This window comes from Globicephala melas, chromosome 2, assembly GCF_963455315.2.
Source record: "Globicephala melas chromosome 2, mGloMel1.2, whole genome shotgun sequence".
NCBI lineage: Eukaryota > Metazoa > Chordata > Mammalia > Artiodactyla > Delphinidae > Globicephala > Globicephala melas.
In genome coordinates, this window is record NC_083315.2 from 53450050 (window position 1) to 53474868 (window position 24819).

General features: G+C 47.1%; 1 protein-coding gene across 1 annotated transcript in view; it reads left to right on the top strand.

The window, feature by feature from the left end:
• Positions 1-24819, top strand: part of ATP10A (ATPase phospholipid transporting 10A (putative)) — a 174927-nt gene that overhangs the window by 132930 nt on the left and 17178 nt on the right. Inside the window, 7 exon segments of the mRNA XM_030873088.3 lie at positions 2188-2440; positions 5505-5722; positions 7097-7291; positions 9743-10307; positions 15884-15987; positions 16068-16194; positions 21085-21269. Of these exon segments, the coding sequence (XP_030728948.1) occupies positions 2188-2440; positions 5505-5722; positions 7097-7291; positions 9743-10307; positions 15884-15987; positions 16068-16194; positions 21085-21269 (1647 nt within the window).

Consider the following 24819-nt stretch of genomic DNA (forward strand, 5'->3'; position numbering starts at 1 on the left):
TGAGGGGTCAGTTTTTCCATCATTGGTTCTGTTTTGTTTTTCCACTCAATTACTTCTTTTTTTTAAATTAATTTTTATTGGAGTGTAGTTGCTTTACAATGTTGTGTTAGTTTCTACTGTACAGCAAAGTGAATCAGCTATACGTATACATATATCCACTCTTTTTTGGATTTCCTTCCCAGTTTCTACTGTACAGCAAAGTGAATTGGCTCTACGTATACATATATCCACTCTTTTTTGCATTTCTTTCCCATTTAGGTCACTACAGAGCATTGACTAGAGTTCCCTGTGCTATACAGTAGGTTCTCATTAGTTATGTATTTTATATATAGTATCGGTAGTATGTATATGTCAATCCCAGTCTCCCAATTCATCCCACCCCCCCTCCACTCAATTACTTCTTAAAAAAACCTACATTTTTTTCTTAACATCTTTATTGGAGTATAATTGCTTTACAATGGTGTGTTAGTTTCTGCTTTATTAACAAAGTGAATCAGTTACACATATACATATATCCCCATATCTCTTCCCTCTTGCGTCTCCCTCCCTCCCACTCTCCCTATCCTGCTCATCTAGGTGGTCACAAAGCACCGAGCTGATCTCCCTGTTCTATGCGGCTGCTTCCCACTAGCTATCTATTTTACGTTTGGTAGTGTATATATGTCCATGCCACTCTCTCACTTTGTGCCAGCTTACCCTTCCCCCTCCCCGTATCCTCAAGTCCATTCTCTATTAAGTTTGCGTCTTTATTCCTGTCTTAAACCTACATTTTTATTTCAGAATAATTTTAAGGTTTACAGACAAGTTTCAAAAAATAGTACAGAGAGTTCCCATGTGTCCCTCACCCAGTGTGTCTTAATGTGAGCATATTACATTTCTCTGGTACATTGTCAAAACTGAGAAACCGGGCTTCCCTGGTGGCGCAGTGGTTGAGAGTCCGCCTGCTAATGCAGGGGACACGGATCCGTGCCCCGGTCCGGGAAGATCCCACATGCCGCGGAGCGGCTGGGCCCGTGAGCCATGGCCGCTGAGCCTGTGCGTCCGGAGCCTGTGCTCCGCAGCGGGAGAGGCCACAACAGTGAGAGGCCCGTGTACCGCAAAAAAGAAAAAAAAAACCTGAGAAACCAACTTTGGTACTTTGTCTCAAACAAAACTCCAGACGTCATTCGGATTCTACTAATCTTTCCACTGATGTGCTTTTTCTGTTCCTGGAGTCAACTTAGGATATCACATTGCATTTTGCAGCATTGGTTATTATTATTATTATTATTATTAGTTCCCATGCTTCCTGAACAATTCCCCATCACTAACTGAGAATTTATGCCCCCAAAAGCCTGTGAGAGTGGAGAGGGGCAGTGAGCATCTCTGCCACCCTCCTTAGGGACACAGTGAACAGAAGATATTGGCTTAGCCTTTGCCTGGAAGGGGCGTTCTGCTGTCTTATATCACATGTACTTGAGTTCGTCCTGTAGTAGGTGTTGCATTAACATATACTTAAGTTACCCAGAGAACCCAGTTAGTCTGAATGTGATATTCTGAGCCCATAAGTATCAGTTCAATACTGTTACTCCAGAGATAAAGAAAAATTAAGCGTTGATTTCATGAAGGTTATTCTTGAATTGTCAAAGCATAACCATGACTGTTCTTCTCAAAGCCTCTCCCCTCTGCTCTGTATTGTACAAAATCACAGAGATTGTCCTTCAGCACAGAACCAGCCACTGAAAAGACTATCTCTTCTGAGCTGTGGGGTTGTGTCTGCGGGACAGGCAGCTCCTGTCACTGGGAGCCCCGGGACAGCCTGGGTGTGAGGTGACTTTGCTTATGAGGACTCTGACTGTGCCATGTGTTTTGTGTTTCTCTTTTCTCTTTTTCCTCTCCTAGCTTCTCTCAAGCACAGCTTAGTAATATGAAAACGCTTGCTTCTATACAAGCCATGGTTTCCATACTTCCAGACACGATAGTGGATTTCCGCTCTGCAGTGGCACCGTAGGCTGTCCTAGTTTAAACTCTTTGCCAATATCCTAATACTCTAACAATACTGACTCTAAGCCAACTTGTTTAAGCTCTGAAAGGTACAGTATAGTCCCTACTTACTTGGGGTTGTAGTTATTTGTCGTTTAGATTGGACTAAATCCGCAGTTCTCGGGTCTTCACGGTCATTCATTCTATGTGCCTTGTGTCTCCTAGGTTTTGATCCCAATTTCCTTGTATGTTTCCATTGAAATTGTTAAAGTATGCCAAGTGTACTTCATTAACCAGGATATAGAGTTGTATGATGAGGAGACAGACTCACAGCTGCAGTGCCGAGCCCTGAACATCACGGAAGACCTAGGGCAGATACAGTATATCTTCTCCGATAAAACTGGCACTTTAACTGAGAATAAGATGGTTTTCCGAAGATGCACTGTGTCTGGCATAGAATATTCTCATGATGCAAATGGTGAGTCTGGGGATGGGGGCTCCCAAGCTGGGCAGGACCAGAGAGCTGCTGTATCAGAGTTGCATGCCCATGTGCCTGTGTGTGCGTGCGTGTACACATACACACACACACACAGCTTCAGGGGTTGATGATTTTTGAGGAAGAATAAAACAGAAAGGCTGGCAGAGCAACTCTGGACCAGCATCTATAGAAAAGGCCCCTCCTTATTGCTGATGGCGCCCTGCTTCCTGCACTATCTGCTGTGGTGGGCATCTGCTTAAACACTCATTTTCTGCCAGACAAGCAGAACCAAAGAGGGCAACCTTGAGGAACTCACCTCAGAGGCACCCGGTCTCTGTCACACCAAGAGGCAAAGAGATGTTTCCTTTGTCACGCATCAGTCTCCTTGTTATCAGCTGCAAATTCTCAGCAGGGCACTGGGCAGTTCATGCTGCTTTCTTTCCTCTGGAATATGACCTCCCAGAGGGAAGTGTCACCTCACTTTGGAATTTAGGCAGTCTCTCCTCCCACCTCTCCTTTTCTCATCCTTGGCTGCCTCCCTCTGTCCCCTCTGAGCACATAGGGGAGCCATCTGCTTCCTAAGTCGAGGGGTGCCTGGAGCCAGCTGCCCACCCAAAACAGGAGGGGGTCCCTGTACCACAGAAGTGTCTCTGGGGCCATCGTACCTCTGAGAGAGAGGGCACCTGCTCTGCAAACAGGACTCCCCTTCTTTCCTGGAACAGCATCTGAGAACATCAAAGAAACCTTGCCACAGAAACAGAAGCAAGTACAGAACAGGGGGACAACATGGGGGCATCAATAGGAAGCTGTTCTTTAGGGGCATTTGGTGGGAAAGATCTGCTGGAAGCACGAGATTTTTGTGAGTTTTATAAAACCAAGAATTATCATGATATCCACTATATCCTCCATGATAAAATGAATCATATTAACAGAAGGCATAGGAATGTGTCCAATTTGTTTAATGTTTTATTTGCCACTCAAAAAAACCGGTCAGGAACAGTGTCCCATCTGCCCACCTGCCTCCCTCTCTGGCTTCTCCCTTCCCTGACTCCCCAGGCTTGTGCAGAAGAGCTTGGGGGCCTGAAAGCAGACCTCATCCTGCTTATAAAGGAGTCAGAGGACCAGGTCTGAAGTCGGCCTTTGAACTGGAACTGAGGCTCTGGGGGCAGAATCCCAAGTAAGATTACAGAAGGATTTTCACAGTTGTCAGATGCTTACCATAAAACCAAAGGGGTCCATCGCCCCCAGAAGACACAGGAAAGCATTGCTGGGGAAGGTGGAAACAGCCAGGTGTCTCTGCAGCATGTTTTAAAGAAGAGCTGTGATCAGTGACTGACGGGCCCCTGGGCGGGCACCCTTCGCAGCTGCTCGCATGGTCCGACCTCTCAGATCTGTTAGTAAAACGAATTCAGGTGGGTTTGACTCTGAGTACTGAGCCCAGCTCACGTGTACCTGAACCGGCTGCACAGACCATGGGCGTGTCCCTCTCTACTTCGTGTCCTGGTGACGGTGCAGGGCCAGGGCCAAGCATCACCTGCTCCTTGTCTCCGTCTTCCCCAAAGAGCCCGAGGGCATCGCTGAGGCCACTGCTGTCTGGTCACAGAGCACAGACGCACCAGCAGCGGCCTGAGGGATGGCCGCTTTCAGGCTAACATCTCATCACTGCTGTGGGAGGGTGGGCGGGCAGATGTGCCCTTGGGAGGCTGACACCGTGCTCATAATGTCCAAGCCTAGGAGCTAGACAGGCCCAGTCCAGGCTTTGCCCTTCCTTGCCATCCACTCACCACCTCACTGCCAGGGGGAAAAGGGGGCAGGTGCAGGAGTTTTCTCCTGGAATTAGGAGCTCCCTGAGGTGGAGTCCTGGGGTTGGCAGTTACCCGGCCTGGTGGCCATGGACAGGTGACTTCCCTTTCCTTATCTCTAAAGAAAAGTCTTCCCAAAGAAGATGCTGAGTTCAAGGCCTGGCCCACAGGACAGACCACACCATGGCATGCCCAGACGGGGGGCCTTTCTCTTAGCCCCTCACACGGGCCACCTCCTGTTAGGATGCCTTGTGTTGCCACCCAGCACCGGGCCTGCCCTGGAAGTTCTTAAGAGTTGCTTGTTTGGAGCGAGTGGTCCCTATGGATAGTCTCCTGTTGCTCACATATGATGGAAGAAGCTGAACTAACTGGGCAAAGCCAGGAACACGTGTTGAGAGCCCTTGTTAGCAAGAACAGCAGCGTGGGTGCACTTCTGTGATTCACTGAGAGCCCTGGAGGCCTCAGGGACTGTCGCTCCACGGTGCCCCCTAAGAGCCAGGCACAGCATCACAATCACCGTCTTCTTCAGTGGAGCTCTGCTTGCTGGGTCTGAACACTGGCGGCATTCTTCCACGCTGTACAACCCCAGGAGGATGTGAGCCTCCCTGCTGCTAAGTGCTTCATCCCCACCTGACGTTGAGCAAGGAGCCCTCTCAGGAGAGCACCGTCAACACAGCCTGAGAACCGTTATTTCTGCTTGACTGCAAGGCAGATGCTCAATGCGTGATCTGTCCTGACAGCCCCAGTAAGCAGGTGGCCCTGTGACCCTGGCATGAAGGTCAAAGCCTGGAACCCAGCTACTCTGTGGGCCTCCCAGCCACCTGCCCACCCACCCCATTCACATGGGGGCTCCCCCTGAACAGAGGGGCTGTATGTGGACCCATCTCCACCCACATTTGACTTTTTGTGGGATGGGGTGGCCCCTTTGCCATCACGGGCGGGACCTGAGCTTTGGCATCCCGTGGGCCTGGGTACCATCTCAACCCCCTGCCCCTGCATCCCATGACCTTAACAGATGAGACTCAGTCTTCTCATCTGTGACGTGGGGTTGAGAACATAAGCCCCATCGGGTCCACTGAAGGTGCATGTAAATGAGAACATCCCCCATCCCTCAGTGGAAACCCCTGTCAAACATGGCCTCGCCATCAGAGAGCGAGGGTGGTGAGGGCCCAGGGTGCCCTGCTGGATGCCTTGTGGAACCTAGACCCTTCAGTATCACACATAGCCTCCCCACGATGTCACTTAGTTCCCCTCCCCCACAGCCCGGCGTCTGGCCAGGTACCAGGAAGCAGACTCGGAGGAGGAGGAGGTGGTGCCCAGAGGGGGCTCACTGCCCCAGCGCAGCAGCACCGGGAGCCACCAAAGCATCCGAGTCGTGCATCGGAGCCAGAGCACCAGGTCACACCGGCGCACCAGCAGCCGTGCCGAGGCCAAGAGGGCCAGCATGCTGTCCAAGCACACAGCCTTCAGCAGCCCCATGGTGAGTCCTGCAGCCCTCCTTCCCGCTGTCACCTCCCCCAGTCACCAAAAGTGTCTGTTCTTCACCGGGGAGTTACCTCTGTTCAGTTAGGGGATGTTTTTCTGTCCAGTGCCTTCTTCCCACACTGCTGTATCTTTTCCAAAACACTGATTAGGTCCCCTTACCAGGCGGGGACTGCCGATGACCCAGCCAAGTGGGTGACGGAGAGGAAGTCTGTCCTGCCCTATGAAATGTGTAAAACATCAGGGCAAGATGACAACTGTGCAAAAGCAAAGTCAGATTAAAAAAAAGAAATTTAATTAGATGAACCCAAATCCATCCTTTGCCTTGTCAACCGCCCAAACATTTATGGACCATTCTCATCCGGCAGGGAAATTTCCAGAAGTACGTGAGTGACAACCTCTAAAAGATCCTTTCACTTCTAAAATTTTTGAAGACCAGAGAGGGAGAATCCGTTTTGTTCACGTATGGTGGCCTCATTCTTTTATGTCCTTCAAAACCCATATAGAAGGTGCCATTTGAATAGAGGTCATCTAGACTTGTGGTCACTGATTGTTGTTGGGTTTACATGGGGCACGTGGGCGGGGAGCTGTCACCCGAGCAGCAGGGAGGCTGTGTTGGAGAAGGTTTTCCTGACATCAATTTCACAATCAATACGGGTTAAGAGTATTTGAAATGTTCCAACTTCTGACCTAGGAAGTTAGTGATTCAGTGAAAGATTTCTGTGCATAGAAGCTTATCAGTGTGTTATTTACATCAATAAAACAGCGAAAAAATGTACCCAGTGATAAAGGAATGGTCAAATAAATTATGGTATGTCTGTTTTTATGCCGTTAAAAATTATGTTTTCAAATGGCTCTTAAAGGCCTGGTAAAGTTGAGGCAATATAATGTTTTTGGGGAAATGGAAACTGCCAATTTATGTATAAAATATTTTGATTAAAAATGTACATGTATAGAAAAAAGACGAAGGAAAGGCAGAGAAGCATGTTTTTTAAAAAGTATATATTACTGTAAGGTGGTGTGATAGAGATCTGTTACATTTTCCCTATTATTCTCTTATTTTTCCAAATCTTTCTGAGTAAGATATGTTAATTTTATAATAATATATATTCTTGGAGGTATTATTTTATAAAAAGAACATGTGTACCTTCTTATATATAAGAATATATGCATTTCATATGTTAGCTGTATATTCTTATACAATCAAGATTATACATAATTTGTAATTATAAAATGACGTGTGTATATATGAGGTGAAGGTCTGTTTACAGCTTCTAGTAAAATCAAGGTGCCTTACATAGTCAAGCACTAAAAAGGACACTTGGCAGGTCACTGGGTCAGACTGACCCTTCGACCCTTGTGTTCTTCCCAGGAGAAGGACATAACGCCCGACCCGAAGCTGCTGGAGAAGGTGAGCGAGTGTGACAGGTGCCTGGCTTTTGCAAGGCACCAGGAGCACCCATTGGCCCACCTCTCGCCTGAGCTGTCTGACATTTTCGACTTCTTCATTGCACTCACCATCTGCAACACAGTGGTGGTCACATCCCCGGATCAGCCACGACAAAAGGCAAGTTCTGGAGCATCGTACTGTGAGCCCGCAGAGCCCCTGCCCCTAGGTGTGGCCCCACTGGTGTCAGTCTTCCTGAGAGGGAGCACGCTTCCCTGTCTTGCAGGAGCCCGGTCGCTCAGCACCACTCTCAGGTTTCAGGGGGTGTGCTGGGGGCTTCAGATGGGGCAGGCCAGCTCAGTAGCTCTGTGGTGACATCCTCAGACTGCAGTGGGCAGGTGCTAGGACTGTGGCGAAGAGGGAGAGGGCAGCCAGCCAGAGACAGCTACTGAGCCCAGGATGAGAGGGGCACAGAGCATACAGGCGTGGCCCAAGGTGGGCAGTGGCAAGAGGGTGGCTGCCCTCCATGCTGACCAGAGCCTCAGGGTCCTAGATTCTTACATGAGAGGGGACAGGATGGGCTGGGGCCCAGACTCTGGTAGGAGCCGCCTGGACTTGCATCCTGACGACACTATAAGCTGGTCCCCTCCTGTGTCTTTGGCACCTTGTCTGGGATGTGGGGGCGGTGGTGGGATTCAGGGAAAGGTCTCAGAGTAGAGTTTGGCACATAGTAAATGTATTTGATGTTAATAAAGGCCTTTAACATTGGCGTTCAGGAAGTGGTTGAGAATCAGTGGGAAGTTACTTTGGGTGGTAGAAACATAGCAACACCAAGTTGGGTTTTGTTTGGGTTAACATCAAGGTTCTCTCCAAAGAGAGTAAGGTTTTATATGTGAAAGGAACCTCTATAACTCAAGCGCTCCTCCGGGTGGACCAGGTGGTGTTGCAGGGGGTGGGGTGCACCTAAGCATGGCTGTGCGTCATGCAGCTAGGCAACTTTAAGTGGATACAAATGAAGGTGTTCTAGGGCTGATGCACACTATAGGTCTGTACCCTGTCACCCCCACTCTCCCAGACCCCTTCCCCTCCTCCTGGGCCTTCCAGCAGGTTCTGCTGGTGAAGCCATTGTTGTGATGGAGGGTGAACAAGGGGCCCCTGCCCTCTCTGCGGCAGCAACATATCTGGCAGCAATGTGACCCCCCTGTACTCTTTGCTCATACCCCACTGGCCTTTGGAGGCCCCAGTGGGCCTGGCGGATCCCAGGTGGACGGGCTCTGACACTCAGAGAGCACAGGCTTGTGCCATCAGCCCTGGGTGGAGGCTGCTTCCTTTTGCAGTTCACCTCTCAGCAGCCTTGGCATCCCTCGTCTGGCCTCTGGGTTCTTCTGCCACCCTGTTCAGTCCCTCTGGAATACTTCCCTGAAGAGGGGTCTGGTTTCTAGGTTAGACCCTACCTGACTGACCCTAGGCATTGTTGCAATTACTGAATAAGCGAGAGAGACCCCGACATGACTGAGGTGTGTGCCCATGGTCACACATGGAGTGAGTTCCATGTAGGGAGCAGAATCCTCAGACTGCACATGAACGTGTCTCTGGATGCATTTCTGTGCCCACCTGTGGGTGGGTGCCATCTTCAAGGGCATTTGGAGCTAGCAGGAGCTCTGGCATGGCTGTCCGAATCTCCCACTTGGATATGTAGCAATATTTAAAGTCAGTAGAAGACCAAAGAAAAAGCACCTTTATCAAAATTGGTCCCATGTGCCTTGTTTTACCAAATGCCTGACGTTTCTGGAGGCTCTTACTACAATTCACAACTTCAGACCCATGGACAAAATTGCAAAGATTAAGGGGTAACTGTAATTCAGTGGTTTGATTGTTTCAACATTTGCTCTAAATCCATTATCTAGCAGAAAATTAAAATAGGTATATTGTATCATCATTAGCATACAGCACTCATTTAAATAATGTGTTGCTTTGTTGCTCCATATTGAGCTTTTTGAAACTTTAACAATTGTATACATGTCGTTTTGTTGTTTTCAGTCCTCTTTAGAAAATACACAATTTATTGTGATTTTTTAAACATTTGTTTAAGGATTTGGAGCCTGAATTTGCCTATGTATTTCATTTGTTTCGAAAGATTCTTTTGGGTTTGGGAAATTTTGTGTAAATTTAAGTTTTTTATGGACATAATTCAAAAGAATGTATAAATTGGTCTTTTGTTAAATGTTTTTTTTAATTGAAAAAAAAAAAATCCAGGGTTCATGCCAGGCAGTGGCAGGCCCACTCCTGGGAAGTTTCTGTAAAGCCATGGGCCACTGCAGTGAGGGGACAGTCCCAAAGCCTTGGGAACCACAGGCCACCCAATGCCCTGAGTCCATCCCGGGCCTTGGTCATTGCTACCCTACAGTCACATCCTGAAAGAGTGAATATGGCAGAACCTGTGTTGAGGTGAAGAGGAAGAGGCCAAGGGATAGTCTCAAGGAAGAAATGCTGACTCTGGTTGCAATTTTCAGTGGGAAATGGGAAATCCGTATTCAGGCCCCCCTGGGGAAGTGGAGGGCGGCCCTAAGGGAGTCAGGGTGAGGGCTCTTGGGAGACACCTAACCTGTCTTCCGACTACTTCCCTGGCAGGTGAGGGTGCGCTTCGAGCTGAAGTCCCCGGTGAAGACGATAGAAGATTTCCTCCGGAGGTTCACGCCCAGCCGCCTGGCCTCGGGCTGCAGCAGCATTGGGAGCATGGCCACCAACAAGTCGGTGCACAAGTCCAGCCTCTTGTCCACGCTGGCCAACAACGGCACGTTGTTCCAGCTGGAGGAGAGGCTGCGCCCGCCGGCCCCAGGCCTTGCCAGCAATGGCTACAGCAGCGGGGCAGACGGCTGGGCACCTGAGTGCTCAGCACAGGAGCCTGAGCCCGAGCGGGAGCTGCGCTACGAGGCCGAGAGCCCCGACGAGGCAGCTCTCGTCTACGCCGCCCGCGCCTACAGCTGCGCGCTCGTGGACCGACTGCACGACCAGGTGTCTGTAGAGCTGCCCCACCTGGGCAGGCTCACCTTCGAGCTCCTGCACACGCTGGGCTTCGACTCCATCCGCAAGAGGATGTCAGTGGTGATCCGGCACCCACTCACGGACGAGATCAACGTCTACACCAAGGGGGCCGACTCGGTGGTCATGGACCTCCTGCTGCCCTGCTCCACAGGTACCCTGCTCCCCTCCACTAGCAGCTGCCCACTGCAGGGAGCAGTCCTGAGAAACCAGCCCCTCCCTCCAGTGGAGCTTTGCCTCTCTGGGTGGGCTTTTCCTTGTCTGAAGGGTTTGGACTAGAATTGGGGGGAGGGCCCAGTGGATGGAGGGCTTCAGTGCCTGAACCCACCTCAGAAGAATGGGGTTGGGGATTAATGGGGGTGAGGCCTAGCATCAGGTTTAAATCTGGGCAATGCAGGTTAAGAGCTTTTAGATTAGAAGTCCCAGAAGGTTCCTTTCTGCCCTGTGATCGCTTGGACCTTGGGCACCTATGAGGCCCAAGCCATGGTTTTTAGCCCATTTATGGAGTGTTCTCAGGCCACAGCGAGGGCCCAGGTAGTGGGGGCTGCTGGCCTCTGGCCGTCTTACAGCCAAGAACCTCCATCGTGGTCTCTTTTGCACTTGACTTCCATGTAACTTTCAGGTTGAAAAAGAGGGGTTCATATACCACTGGTGTAGAGGGTGAAACTTTGTTTAGCAGAAAGACTTGTACCTCTTTCCAGATACAAATGCTTCTGGGACTTGGAAGGGGGAGGGCCTGGGTCCCCACTAGTAAACCTAGTCACCCCTCCCTCTGTGCCCAGAGGACAAAAGAGGTCACATCTGACCTCCAGGGGGGAGAAGCGGGGTAGATGGCAGATGGCAGATGGGAGAGGGACCACTGCCTGACCCCCACAGCCTCCCTCTCTTCTATATCCTGGAAACAGCTCTGGGTACCACCTGTGGGAAATCCTTACGCTGGATATGCCCTTCTGGGGCTCTGGAACGGAGCTAGGGGTTACCACTTTGCTTCCCACGGTCCTCTCGCCGTGACCTCAGTGCCTCAGAACAGGACTCCAGCTCCAGTTAAGGGAAAGTGCACTGGTGGATCTCTGCAGACAAATCCATTTTCCTGTCACAGAGCTATCGCCTCCCAAAGGCAGCTGAGCGAATTGCAAATGCGTCTTTGAAAGCGGTTTGCATGGCCTTTCTTGAGGGTGACCTACTCCAGGGCAGGGTTTGCCTTCCTACCCGTGTGTTGGTTCTAGGGTGGATGTAGAATCCAATTTACAGGCTGATTTTGCATTCCAAGGGCCTCCTTCATTCTGAAATTTGATTTTGCATCCATGCAAAAGAAAAACAGGTATGACAATTATCTGAGAAGATTTTATTCTACTGCAAAAATATCACCTTTATCCTATTCCACAGCCTTGTATTAAAGATAGTTTAATGGACCGCTGTGTTTCAGACTTTACTACATACAGTGGGTCATGGATAAGGTGAAAAGACTGGACCAGCTCTAGCAAGCAAGGGTGGGATGGGATGGCAGGAGAGGCTTACCCCCACCCCAGAGAGAGGGCAGGGAGTCTGCTGAGCTGTTGCAAGGGACACGAGAGCAACCAAGAAGGCTGCAGCAGTGGCCACGCTTGTACTTGGCTGGCAGTGCACTTTTTTTTTTTTTTTGGCAGTGCACTTTTAAAAATGAGTAGAAAGCCTCAAATTTCTAGATGAAGCACAAACAAACAAAACTTCTATCACTCAGAGTCAGCTTCAAGGTCAAGGGGTGAAGGGAGCCCTTATGCAAGCTGGGGAGCTTCCCAGACCCCTCCACCTGGTCCTGGGAGGAATTAACTACAGGTGAGAAAGAACAAAGCCATGGAACAGACAGGTTCAAAGCACAACATTGCCCAAACCGTGACATTGAAGGGGGCACCTTAAAAATAAGCAGTTTGTGTAGATCTCTGCCTTCCTCTGGGAATTTCCAAGCAGTGTGCACTTCAAATAAGTTTGAATCGGTCAGAGCTACATGTAGACACCAGGCAATTTAAGATTCAGGATGTTCAGAGCCCCCAGTGGTTTCCCAAGAAAGGGGATGGCTCTGGGGTAATCCTGAAGTTATCCACAAGTGACACCCTGACATTGTACATAAATCATTCAACTTTCACTTTGGAGGTGGGGTGGGCAGGGTATGGAGCAGAGCAGGCTTGCAGATGGCCAAGCTGCTCTACCTGTGTGCAGGCGATAAAGTAAGGAGGGCACATGGGTGTCCAACATCTTTCTTCAAAGAGTTCACAACACTTTTACCAAAAAGGGCACGAGAAGCCTAAGCTGCTGGTAGATGGGGAATGTGTTGTATTTTTGGATGTGCCTATGTCTTGCCTGCCCTGCCACTAGCTTGTGTGGGGTCAAGTAGAAAGCAGGGACTCTACCCCACCCATTACCTTGCAGACCTTGGTTCAAATCCCAAGTCTACATTTATGGGCTGGGGTCACCCTGGACAAGTCACTCCTCCTGTGCCTCAGTTTCCCATCTGTACAAAGGAAATCAGGCTTCTGACCTCACAAGAAGCCCCTGTCCAAGCTCCTAGCACAGTGCTTGGTGTGTTATAGGCATAAAGCATAAGCTGGGTCCCTTTCCCTTCTCTCTGGTTTCTTTTCCTTAAGATTCACTTGCCTGAGGTTCAGTCCAGTGCCATTCTGTGTGGTTTTCCTTCCTTCCTTCCTTCCTTCGTTGGGTCTTCATTGCTGCACGTGGGCTTTTCCTAGTTATGGTGAGCAGGGTCTACTCTTTGTTGTGGTGTGCAGGCCTCTCATTGCGGTGGCTTCTCCCATTGTGGAGCACGGGCCCCAGGCACACAACCTTCAGTAGTTGTGGCACGCGGGCTCAGTAGTTGTGGCTTGCGGGCTCCAGAGTGCAGGCTCAGTAGTTGTGGTGCATGGGCTTAGTTGCTCCGCGGCATGTGGGATCCTCCCAGACCAGGGCTCGAACCCGTGTCCCGTGCACTGGCATGCGGATTCTCAACCACTGCGCCGCCAGGGAAGTCCCTGTGTGGTCTTTAAGACACAAAACTTGTGATGGCTCCATCCTCCTCCAAGGGCAAGAATAGAGGGGGAGGGATGGGCAAGATGTGGCGGTCACGGCTTCTCTCCCTGCTGGGCTGGGTGGGCTCCGTCCTGCACAGAAACATGTCAGTGTGGTCTGTGACCGCACCCTTGTCCAGGGCACCCTGCGTCCCCAGTGGCCCACCCTGCCTTCTCTCACTCATTAGTTTTGTTTGGACCAGTGTGGTTAAGGGCAGCATCACAGCCCCTGCATCCTGCTCCTGCTCTGGAATGCAGCCTTCCCCTCCCCCTCTGGACAACTCAAGTACTTTATTACTGTTAATTCCAGAGTCCCTCAGCTAGACATGTCTTTGCTCAAAGAACAGTAGGAATCTGGAATAATGTTATCACAATACCAGGAGTAAATGGTAGTCAAAATTAAGATGACTTTCAGTGTCATCTTTTCAGGAAATTTAAATTCCTATAGCACAATAATCTAGGGCAGTGTTTCCCAACTCTCTCTCTCTTTTTTTCATTATTGCCCCCTTAAGGAGTCTTTTTAGATATTTTTTTTCTAATGGCCCTTCCATGACATTTTAATGCCACAGATATGCTGTATATTTGTTTATGTACTGTACATGTATCTGTGCTTTATGCGTAATAAGATTTTTTGCCTCCAAGGGACCAGTCTTCGGTCTGTTGGGGGCACTGTCTTCTCCATGAAGAGCACAGATCTAGAAGATTAAGAGTGTTTCGTGTGTCAAGGAGCTGACCTGGTTAGTAGACAGCCTTCCCCAGACCAGGGGCCTCACCAATGGAAAGTAGGGTTGCCAGATTTAGCAAAGAAAATATATTGACTGTCTAGTTAAAATTTAATCTCAGATAAACGACAAATAATGTTTTTAGTAAAAGTATGTCCTATGTGCTATTTGGGCATCTTATATTCTTATTTTTTGGAAGGTGTAAATCATTTCTCACCTTTATTCTTTTTTAAAAAATTTATTTTATTGATGTATAAGTTGATTTACAATGTTGTGTTAATTTCTGATGCACAGCAAAGTGCTTGTTATAGTTCCCTGTGCTATACAGTAGGACCTTGTTATTTATCCATTCTATATATCTTTGCATCTGCTAGTCCCAAAACACCCAATCCATACCTCCTCTACCCCTCACCCCCTTGGCAACCACAAATCTGTTCTCTCTCTGTGAGTCTGTTTCTGTTTCATAGATAAGTTCATTTGTGCCATATTTTAGTTTCCATATATGTGATATCATATGGTATTTGTCTTTCTCTGTCCAACTTATTTCACTTAGTACGATAATCTCTAGGTCCGTCCATGTTGCTGCAAATGGCATTATTTCTTTTTTTATGGCTGAATAGTATTCCATTGTGTACATATGTATCACAGCTTCTTCATCCATTCCTCTGTTGATGGACACTTAGGTTGCTTCCATGTCTTGGCTATTGTGAATAGTGCTACAGTGAACATTGGGGTGCATGTATCTTTTCGGATTATAGTTTTCTCCAGATATTTGGGCATCTTATATTCTGTCTGGCAACATGACTGGTGTAGGAGGATAGAAACTGCACTTTTAAGTATGACTTTTCCTAAACGGGAAGTTTATGTGCCTCCATTTACACCCACCTCCTGGACGAAAAGATGCCAGATCACTCTTAATGAGGTTTTGTTTATGTGAGATTCTCATTTCAACAAGGGATATTAGAAATAGTCAAAAATGTTATGAGGTTCTTTTTAAAATAACATCTAACTTTTGCTTTAAGTTTTATATTGAACATGTATACTACTGACAAGTAATGAAGCAAGAGGTGGGCTAAATCTACTGATGCAGATGTTTTCTGGGCGCCCTTTCTGGAGGCTGTTGGAGTAAATCACAGTGATGTGACAGGGCGCCTATGACATTCCTGCTTAATGAATTGCAACAAAATTCCTGCTAGCATTCCAATTGCAGCCAGCTACAGTGAGGCAGAATGGGGAGGGCCACATCGTCCTCACTGGCTCTGAAACACATTCACTCCTAACATACTTTTATCACACGAAAACGAAAGTGCCTTCTGCCTTCTCACTAACAATTATTGACCCAAGAACATGGTGGAGTTACGAAGGTGTGTGTCACTTTGCCATGGATTCCACAGTGGTGAGGCTCAGAGTCAGCACTTCTGCAGTCTGGTAATAAACAGCAAGTCTGTTCCACATCTGTGTCTACAGAAAACAGAAAAGGGTGGATGTTTGGAAAAATCTTACTAGCTGATAGCTAATTTCTTAGTTGTTGTGTGTGTGTGTGTGTGTGTGTGTGTGTGGTTAAAAAAAAAACACAGTATAAATTTACCATCTTAACCAGTTTTAAGTGTACAGTTCAGTAGTGTTGAGTATATTCACATTGGTCTGCAGCAGATCTCCAGAAATTTTCATCTTGCAAAACTGAAGCTCTGTACAAATCCTTTCTCCCCTCCCCCCAGCCCCTGGCAGCCATCATCCTACTTTCTGGCTCTCTGAGTGTGATTACTTTAGAGACCTGAAAATGTGGCTGTTTTCTCTCCCTGGGTGAGAAGAGTACCCAGCTAGAACCTCTGATGGCGCTGAGCTCTCAGCTGCGGAAACTGCATATATGCAAACTCATTTCAACGGGCCAGGTGTCCTGGGAGTCCAGGCCATTTCACTGGGCTCTGTTGTTCTCACTCATCCTTGTTTCTGCTCTTACTCCAACTTAGATGACGCCAGAGGAAGGCATCAAAAGAAGATCTGGAGCAAGACTCAGAACTACCTCAACCTGTACGCTGTGGAGGGCCTGCGCACCTTGTGCATCGCCAAGAGGGTGAGGAGGCGTGGCTTCGCGGAAGGAGCGGGGCCGGCCATGGGGCTCGGCCTGGGTGCTCATCAGCGGCTCTCACCCAGGTTCTGAGTAAGGAAGAGTATGCCTGTTGGCTGCAGAGCCACTTGGAAGCGGAATCCGCCCTGGACAACCGCGAGGAGCTCCTGTTTCAGTCTGCCATTCGCCTGGAGAGGAATCTGCATCTGTTGGGTAATTACGCTCTCCAGCGGGCGGGTGCCGCGGGGCCGGGTGGAGTTTGCAGCATCCTGGATGGAGAGGTGCCCTGGCTCTAGTCAGTGGCAGCTCTGCACACGCTAGGCTTGATGAAGGACCCCTCCGGCCTGATGCTAGCGCGGCCCCCAGACAGGGCTGTGCTCGATTGAACGTTCTCCCCGTGGCCCATTTCTGGGGCATTCTATTGGTGCCACCCTGCCAGGTACCACGACAGCGCCCGACTTGCCTCCCCTGAAACCCTGCTTTCCCACCAAAAATAGAGATGAGGAGCAAGGCTTCTCAACAACTGATGCGTTAAAGGATCCCCCCAGCCCCAGGAAACAAACAGAAACCGTTGGACTCAACAGGGCTGCATTTTACATCTAGTAAATATTTCACAGATTTGATTTGGGTGAAAAAAAAAGGGGGCTCATTCTTACTAAATTGTGCCTGTATTTGCTACTGAGTTCATGTTAGTATTTATAAAAGTATTTATTGCTTTAGTATTTATTTAATTTATTATTTAAAATATTTATTAATGTACGTATTAAATTAGCTGGATCTTTGTATACATGCTGTCTGTGCTCTCACCAGGGGCTGGTTGTGGCAGTGCTGTGTATACACACTCCCCATCTCATGGTGCTGGTGGTCAGATGATGATACTCTTGGGGCATGAAGATACGGGGATTCATCTTTCAACAAGAAAGGCCGTAACTCATTTGGCCCCCTTCCTAGGCAAAGGCGTTGGGATATCTCTGTATCTACATACTTATATCTAATAGAATAGCTAATATTCAGATATTTAAGAGCACTACATATACATACTTTATGCAATATTCTATTTCGCCTACAGTGTCCTATACGAGGCCATGCACTATTCAAAAAAGCCCAAAGATCCAGAACCCCAGAGGCATCCTGAACGGTACTCAGGAGTTGAATTAAACGAAACACTTGGAAAATGGCTGTGCCTCCTCTAGATTGCCAGGTTTTGATTTCCTGGACTAGGACTGTTCACATCTGGAACATGCTTCTCCAAAAGACACTGTTGATAGACCCGTGGGATGGGAGGGGGTCCGCTGGTTGTCATGGTCCCCCCTCTCTGCAGGGTGTTCTCCCCTGGGACAGTTCTCCTCCCACCAAGCTCTAACATCTTGAATGGAGTGAAATCCGCCTCCCTGTACCTTCTTCCAGGGGGCGCTGGTCCTACCCTCTAGAGCAATGCAGATAAAATCTCTTCCCTTTTCCACAGGATAAGACCTTAACTGTTTGAGAACACAGCTATGAGTCCCTGAGCTGTCCCTCCTCTGCCTGTCTTTGTAGGCACTCCTTTCTTTCTTTCTTTCAGAGTCTAGGAGCCCTGGCTCAGTTGTCCAGTCCTGGCTCTGCCGCTTACTGGCCATGTGAGCCTGGGCACTTGCATCTCAGTTTCCTTATCTGCCAAGTGGAGGTAATAGTTCTGTGAGGGTGAGCAGAGGGGATGCAGCAAAGCACTGAGCAAGGTGCAGGCACTAGGTCCAGCCCCACGTAGCTGCACGGTGAAGGTGATGAAGCTAGTGTTACTGCTTCCATACCTGTGTGGCCTGGCTGGCATCTTCTGCACAGACTCTCTGCTGATTGGGACCACAGAAATGGCAAACACACTAATCAGCCTTCTTCCTGCAAGCCAGTTCTTAAACATGTACCATCCCCTACAACCTGGAATGTTTATGGTTCAAATGATGAAGCCAAGCTGGAGAGTGGGAGAACCCCCACCTCAGTGGTCACCACTGCTTCATCCATGGGCACCGTGGATGATTTGTATTTGAGAAATGTGAAGTCAGCTTTTATATTTTTAATATCCCATACCAAATACCCCTTTTTAAAACCTTTTCATTTAGGTTCTTACATTAAGTAACATCAGAGAGCCACAGGGCAAGGATTGTCATTCCCACTGTGTTCTTGAAATTTTCTTTTCCATAATGTTCTGGCCAAGAACCTAAATTCAAAAGACAACATTCTGCTCATTCTCCCCAGCGTTCTTGCTGGTTTCTCCAAATGTCATCTGAAACTTTCCAGTTGGTGAGATTTTTCCCCTCCATTGAAAGCTACCTGACATCTGAGTGCAGTGAAGTAAGGTGGCACTAGCTTGAACCCCACTAACTACCCTGGTTATGATACTCAAAATGCCAGGTTCTCCCAAGGATCAGGTTGTAAAGAAGGTGACATTTATTCAAAGTCACATAAATTATATTACAAACAAGCTACCTTGGAGAGCTGAAAGGAGATACTAGGCTTCCAGATCATTTTAAAAGGACTGTTCCTCAGATTGCCTCTTTATTCTCAGCCATAGTTCACGCTGAAACAGACATGCTTTCCATAACTATATTTCTAAGTTCATTAATATGCTGTGTTTGATTCAAACATGCACATTATATAGGTGAGGGGCAGTCAATTAGGAGTCCATTACTTTGACCAATAAGCTCCTGAAATAAAGAGGGTATGTTTTCAAGGTGTTAGGTTTTCCCTGAAAAGAGGCAGACTTCCTCTGGATGGGAATTTATCTACAAGGTCTTCCTTGCTTTCTTTCTTGGTGGACACTTGACAAGGAGCCCTGGATGAGTGGCCAGAGTACAAGGATGGGAGATAGAAGGCCTTTCTGCAGAAAATCCCCATCTAGTGAAGAGCGGGTAGTGGTTGAGTTGTACACAAAGCACTGCATTGTAGGAAGTGCTATCCTAGAGCAGACATGTAGCTCAGAGGTTTGGATCAGAGACATACCGTAAGGGGAATGCTGGCCCTTCCCTGGCTAACTCACTTCCCTCACCCTGCTTTCCACACCTGTGTTGTGGGGATCATTGTAGTTCTCACATCTTAGGGAAGCTATGACAACTTTTTCTGGCATATAGGAATCCATCAAGGTTAGCTATGATTATGATTATTCCACAATCATTATTATTAAGTATGAATAAGACACTATGAACACGCAGAGGTGGCAAGATCATCCCTTCCTCTTTCCCCCACATCAGGGAATCTATTCTAGCAGAAGTGACACTTAGGATGCACTGAGAGATGTCGACTCTGTTGGCTGGTGAAGATAAGGAGCCAGGGATGCACACTCTATTCTAATGTTAGAGCCACAGAGCTGGGGAAGGGGAGATGGGCCAGGAGGGTGGTCAGGGCCATGCTCACCATGAGCAAGCAGCATAAAGTGGTTCCATTCCTAAGCAGACCTTGAACCCCACACCCCTGCCTGGTCCTTCCTGGGAGGACTTAATGGTTCAGAGCAGAGGAAATCTTGGGTGCAATGTCCCCTCCTCCTTTCTGGGTCCTTCCCAAGTTACCACTTAGCCTTCTGGTGCATTCATCAAGTGTGGGGTAGGCCCAGGTCCAACACCCCACACAGGCTGCATGAGATGGAAGAGAGAAGACAACCAATTGCCCCTGAGGGGGGCTTCTGGGGAGTTGGTGACACTGTTTCCTGAGCTCAGGGCTGACTACACAGCTGTGTGATTTGTGAAAGTGCATCAAAGGGTATACTTAAAAAATGTGCACTTTTTGTATGTGTGTTCTACCTTGACTCCTTCCTCCCCGCACCTGCCACCTCACCCATTCAAGGCAGAGAAAAGGAAATGGTGTCTCTCTTAGTCATTTCAGGCTGCTTGAACAAAACTTCCATAGACAAGGTGACTTAAACAGCAGACATTTATTTCTCAACAGTTCTGGAAGCTGGAAGTCTCAGGTCAAAGTGCTGGCCAGTTTGGTTCCTGATAAGGGCTGTCTTCCTTGTTTGCAGACGGCTGCCTTCCTTCTGCATCCTTGCACAGCGGCGAGAAGTCGTCTCTCTTGTGTCTTTTGCTGTGAGGGCACAAATCCCATTCATGAGGGTTCCACCTTCATGACCTAATCACCTCCCAAAGGCCCCACCTCCTAATGCCACTACCTTGGGGGTTAGGGCATCAACCTATGAATTTTTAGGGGGGACACAAACATTCAGTCTATAACGGCATCCCAGCACAGGGAGCAGGATGCATAAAAGAGAAAGACAAGGCTGACAAGGAGGCCTCAGGCAATGCTGCACGTCTAGAAGGAAGGTGAGACCATCTCACCAAGTTGGAAATGGAGGGAAAAACAGGCTGGCCTAGAGGACACTTTTCTGCATTGAGTAGTATATTTTTCCCAATATACTGAGACCTGCATGGGAAAATCTGCCCCTTAATCATTATTTTTGTGGAAAAAACATTCAGGATAATGTTGCTGATCGACAGCTAATGGTAAGCATTGTTGAGAGCAAGCACTGTGGGTGTCATTCACCAGAAGCTATCTGTGGGATGGATACGTTTTTTTTTTTGCGGTACGCGGGCCTCTCCCATTGCAGAGTACAGGCTCCGGACTCGCAGGCTCAGCGGCCATGGCCCATGGGCCCAGCTGCTCCGCAGCATGTGGGACCTTCCCAGACCGGGGCACGAACCCGCGTCCCCTGCATCGGCAGGCGGACTCTCAACCACTGCGCCACCAGGGAAGCCCTAGGATGGATAAGTTTTAAAACTTTTCATCCCTCAGAATATGGTCACTCCCACCATCTCCCCACAAGCTTCGTTTCCAAGCTATCTGTAAAGTTAAAAGTTGTCTGCATGTTAGAAAGCATTGGAGGTGCTCTGTTGTACGTCCAGAGAATTATGTTCAGTGCCTCCCAGGTATCCCTACCATGTGGAATCGAGAGCTAGTGAAGGTGCCCCCATGTCCTGAATGAGGAATCTCCCGAGTGCTTCCAGATAAGATGGACCACAGCAGGGCCCAATCTGCAGGGTGGGGCCAGCACCTCTGCTGTGTTGGAGTGAGGCATTCATGCCGGTCAGGGTCGGGGCCCATGAGCAGGGGGCTTACCCACACTGTTGTACCTTTGACCAGGTGCCACTGGGATTGAAGACCGCCTGCAGGACGGAGTCCCTGAAACCATTGCTAAATTGCGTCAAGCAGGCCTGCAGATTTGGGTTCTCACTGGTGACAAACAGGAAACAGCCATTAACATCGCTTACGCATGCAAACTGCTGGACCACGACGAGGAAGTCATCACCCTGAACGCCGAATCCCAGGTGGGTGGATGTCGGGGAGACCCGCTCTGCCTGGCCAGCCTCACACCCCACCAGCCCCAGAGCAGAGCAGGAAAGAATGCCTTCCATTTCTGGCAGCCGCTGTGAGGCGGGCCTTTGCCCTCTGCTCTGTTTGCACCTGTGTTGTGTTTCTGGCAATCAGAACGTGCTTGTCATAGTCTTGGAAGATGTGGGATTTGCTGGGATTTCTTAGGAACACGCATCTGAGCTTTATAAAGCAAAGTTCAACCCGCTTTTTCTTGAGATACTTTCCAGCCAGCAGTATCAGAGAGTGTTTTTCATGAGGTCACATGGAGCCAGGGCAGCAGTCCATTCTGCCTTGGTGTCCTCAGGATGGCATGTGTTGTCTCACGGATGCCCCAGTGGCATGTGGGTTTTCATTTGTCACATCTATTGACTGAAATCCCCAAGTGTGGAGGGTGGATCTCTTCCCATAGGCCCTGGCCGGGGCTCTGATCCCTCGAGTGACTGACTCTCCCTTGGAACATCTCCTCCAGCAGATGACAAAGTCTAACTTTTATGGATCATGCTCTAGGTGTCACACTTAAGATGTGCCTAATCACAAGGATTTCTCCTTTATTTTCTTCTAAAACTTTTATAGTTTAGCATCTCAGCTTTAAACACAATCTTTTTTGTGTAGAATTTTGTCTAAGGTGTGAGGTTTACATCAAACTGCATTTTTCCACATTATTCAGGCACCGTTTGTGGACAGTCTTTTTTCCACTAAATTGTCTTTACACCTTTGTTGAAAATCAATTGGTCCTATTTGTGTGGGTCTATTTCTAGACTTTCTATTCTGTTCCATTGATCTGTGTGTCTGTCCCTTCACCAATACCATGCTGTCCTGTGGGTTTTTAAATGTCTTAAAATAGGCAGTGTTTTGTTTAATTTCCAAGTGTTTGGAGTTTTCCTATTTTCTTTCTGTTACTGATTTCTCTTTGAAACCTATTTTATTGATTTCTATCCATTATCGTCATAGAATATGCTTTTTATGATTTTAATTCTTTCATATTAATTTTTTTAATGACCCAGGGTATGGTCTATCTTGGTGAATGTTCATATGCATATGAAAAGGATGTGTGTTCTGCTCTGTTGTTGCCTGGTATATCAATTAGATCCAGTTGAGAGATGGTATGGTTCAATTTTTCTATAATAGGGGTCAGCAAACTGTGGCCTATGGGTCAAATCCAACCTACCACCTGCTTCTGTAGAGTTTTATTTGAACACAGCCTTCCCCATGTTTTTATATACAATCTTTGGCTGTTTTCATGCTATAATGGCAGTTTTGAGTAGTTGCCACAGAGACTGAATGATCTGAAAAGCCTGAAATAATTTACTCTGGCCCCAAATAGCTACTCCAGCTATTCTGATTTCTGTTTGCATGGCATACCTTGTTTGATCCTTTAGTTTTTAATCTACCTGTAGCATTACATTTGAAATGAGGTGAGGTTTTTTTGTTTGTTTATGGTTTTTTTGGTAGATAGGTCATGTTTTCATATATTCAGACAGTCCCTTTTAATTGGTATGCTTAGATCATTTACATTTATTATAATTATCAATATGTTTGGATTCAAGTCTACTATTTTATCTTTTGTTTTCTTATTATTCTCTGTTTTTTGTTCCTCCATTCCTTTTTCTACCTTCTTTGGGGTTATTTGAACATTTTTTAGTATTTCATTTTAATTTGTCTCTTATGTTTCGACATCACTTAGCTTTTTTAGTGTATTTTCTAGGATTGCACTGTGCATACTTAAGTTGTCACAGTCTACTTAGAATCAGTGGGATGAAGAAATCTTACCACTCCACGTGCCCCTTACTCTTCCCCCTAACACTGATAGTGTCATATATTACAACTGCATAAATTGAAATCCTCATCAGATATTATATTTTTTGCTTTCAATCTAAAAGCATATTTTAAAGAAATCAAGAGGAAAAGAATGGTCCATTATATTTAGTTAAAATAAATTATATTTACATAAATTAAATTTTATTTACAACTTCTGTTGCTCTTCTTCCATTTCTGTTGTTTCAGGTTTCCTTGTGGCACAATTTCCCTTCTCTAGGAAGAACTTCCTTTATCTAATTTTTAGAGTAGGTCCACTGGTGGCAAATGCTCTTGCTTTTCTTCATCAGATAATGTCTTTATTTTTCTGTGGTACCTAGTGAGAAATCAACAGTCATTTGAATCATTATTACCCCATAGCTAATGAATCATTTATATCTGGCTGCTTTCCTATGTTTTTCTTTGTCTATAATTTTAAGTAGTTTCATTACGACGTGTTTGGGCATGGATTTCTTTTGATTTATAATCTGGGATTTGCTAAGATTCTTTAATTTGTGGGGTTATGTCTTTCACCAGATTTGGTAAGTTTTCAGCCATTATTTCATCAGATACTTTTTCTGCACTGCACTTTCTCCTCTTCTTCTGTAAGACTGATGACATGAATATTGGGTCTTTTGTTATTTTCTCAAGGGTCCCGCAGGTGCTCTTCAGTTTTCAATTTTTTTTTCTTTCTTATTCAAATTGGATAATTTCTCTTGATCTGTCTTTGAGGTCACTGACTTTTTCTTCTGTTATCTCCATTCTTCTATTGAGCCCATTTAGTGTTTTTCTAAAAATAAACTTTTTATATAGAATGGTTTTAGATTTACAAAAAAATTGTGAAGATAGTACTGTTTCACCTATACATAATTTTGCCTATTATTAACATCTTTACAATTTTTAATATGGTATTGATATACAGTTACTTACTAAAATCTGTGCTGTATTCAGATTGCCTTAATTTTTACCTAATGTCCTTTCTGTTTTCCAGAATCTCATTGAGGACCCACATTACATTTTCTTTAAATCAATTTATTTATTTGGCTGTGTCGGGTCTTAGTTGCAGCACACAGGCTCTTCATTGCAGCACACAGGCTTCTCTCTGGTTGTGGTGCTTGGGCTCTAGAGTGTGCGGGCTCAGTAGTTGCGGCACGCAGGCTCTCTAGTTGTGGCGCGTGGGCTCTAGAGCGCATGGGCCAGTAGTTGTGGTGCACGGGCTTAGTTGCCCCACGGCATGTGGGATGTTAGTTCTCTGACCAGGGATCGATCCCACGTCCCCTGCATTGGAAGGAGGATTCTTAACCACTGGACCACCACCAGGGTAGTCCCCAGGATCCACATTACATTTAGTCGTCATGTCTCCTTAGGCTCTTACTGGCTATAACAGTTTCTCAAACTTTCTTCATTTTTGATGACCTTGACAGTTTTGAGGATAGATACATTCAGGTGTTTCCTAGAATGTCTTTATATGGGAATTTGTCTAATATCTTTCTCATCATTAAAGTTATGAGTTTTGGGGAAGAAGACCACAGACAAAGGGCCATTTTCATCATTTCATCACATCATATCAAGAGTACATTCTATCAACATGATGTATCACTGTGGATGTTAATTTTGTCAGGTTTCTCCCCCATAAACTAATTCTCACACTGTCCTCTCTGGAAGGAAGTCACTGTGCACAGCTCACACTTAGAGAGTGTGGGGGTTATA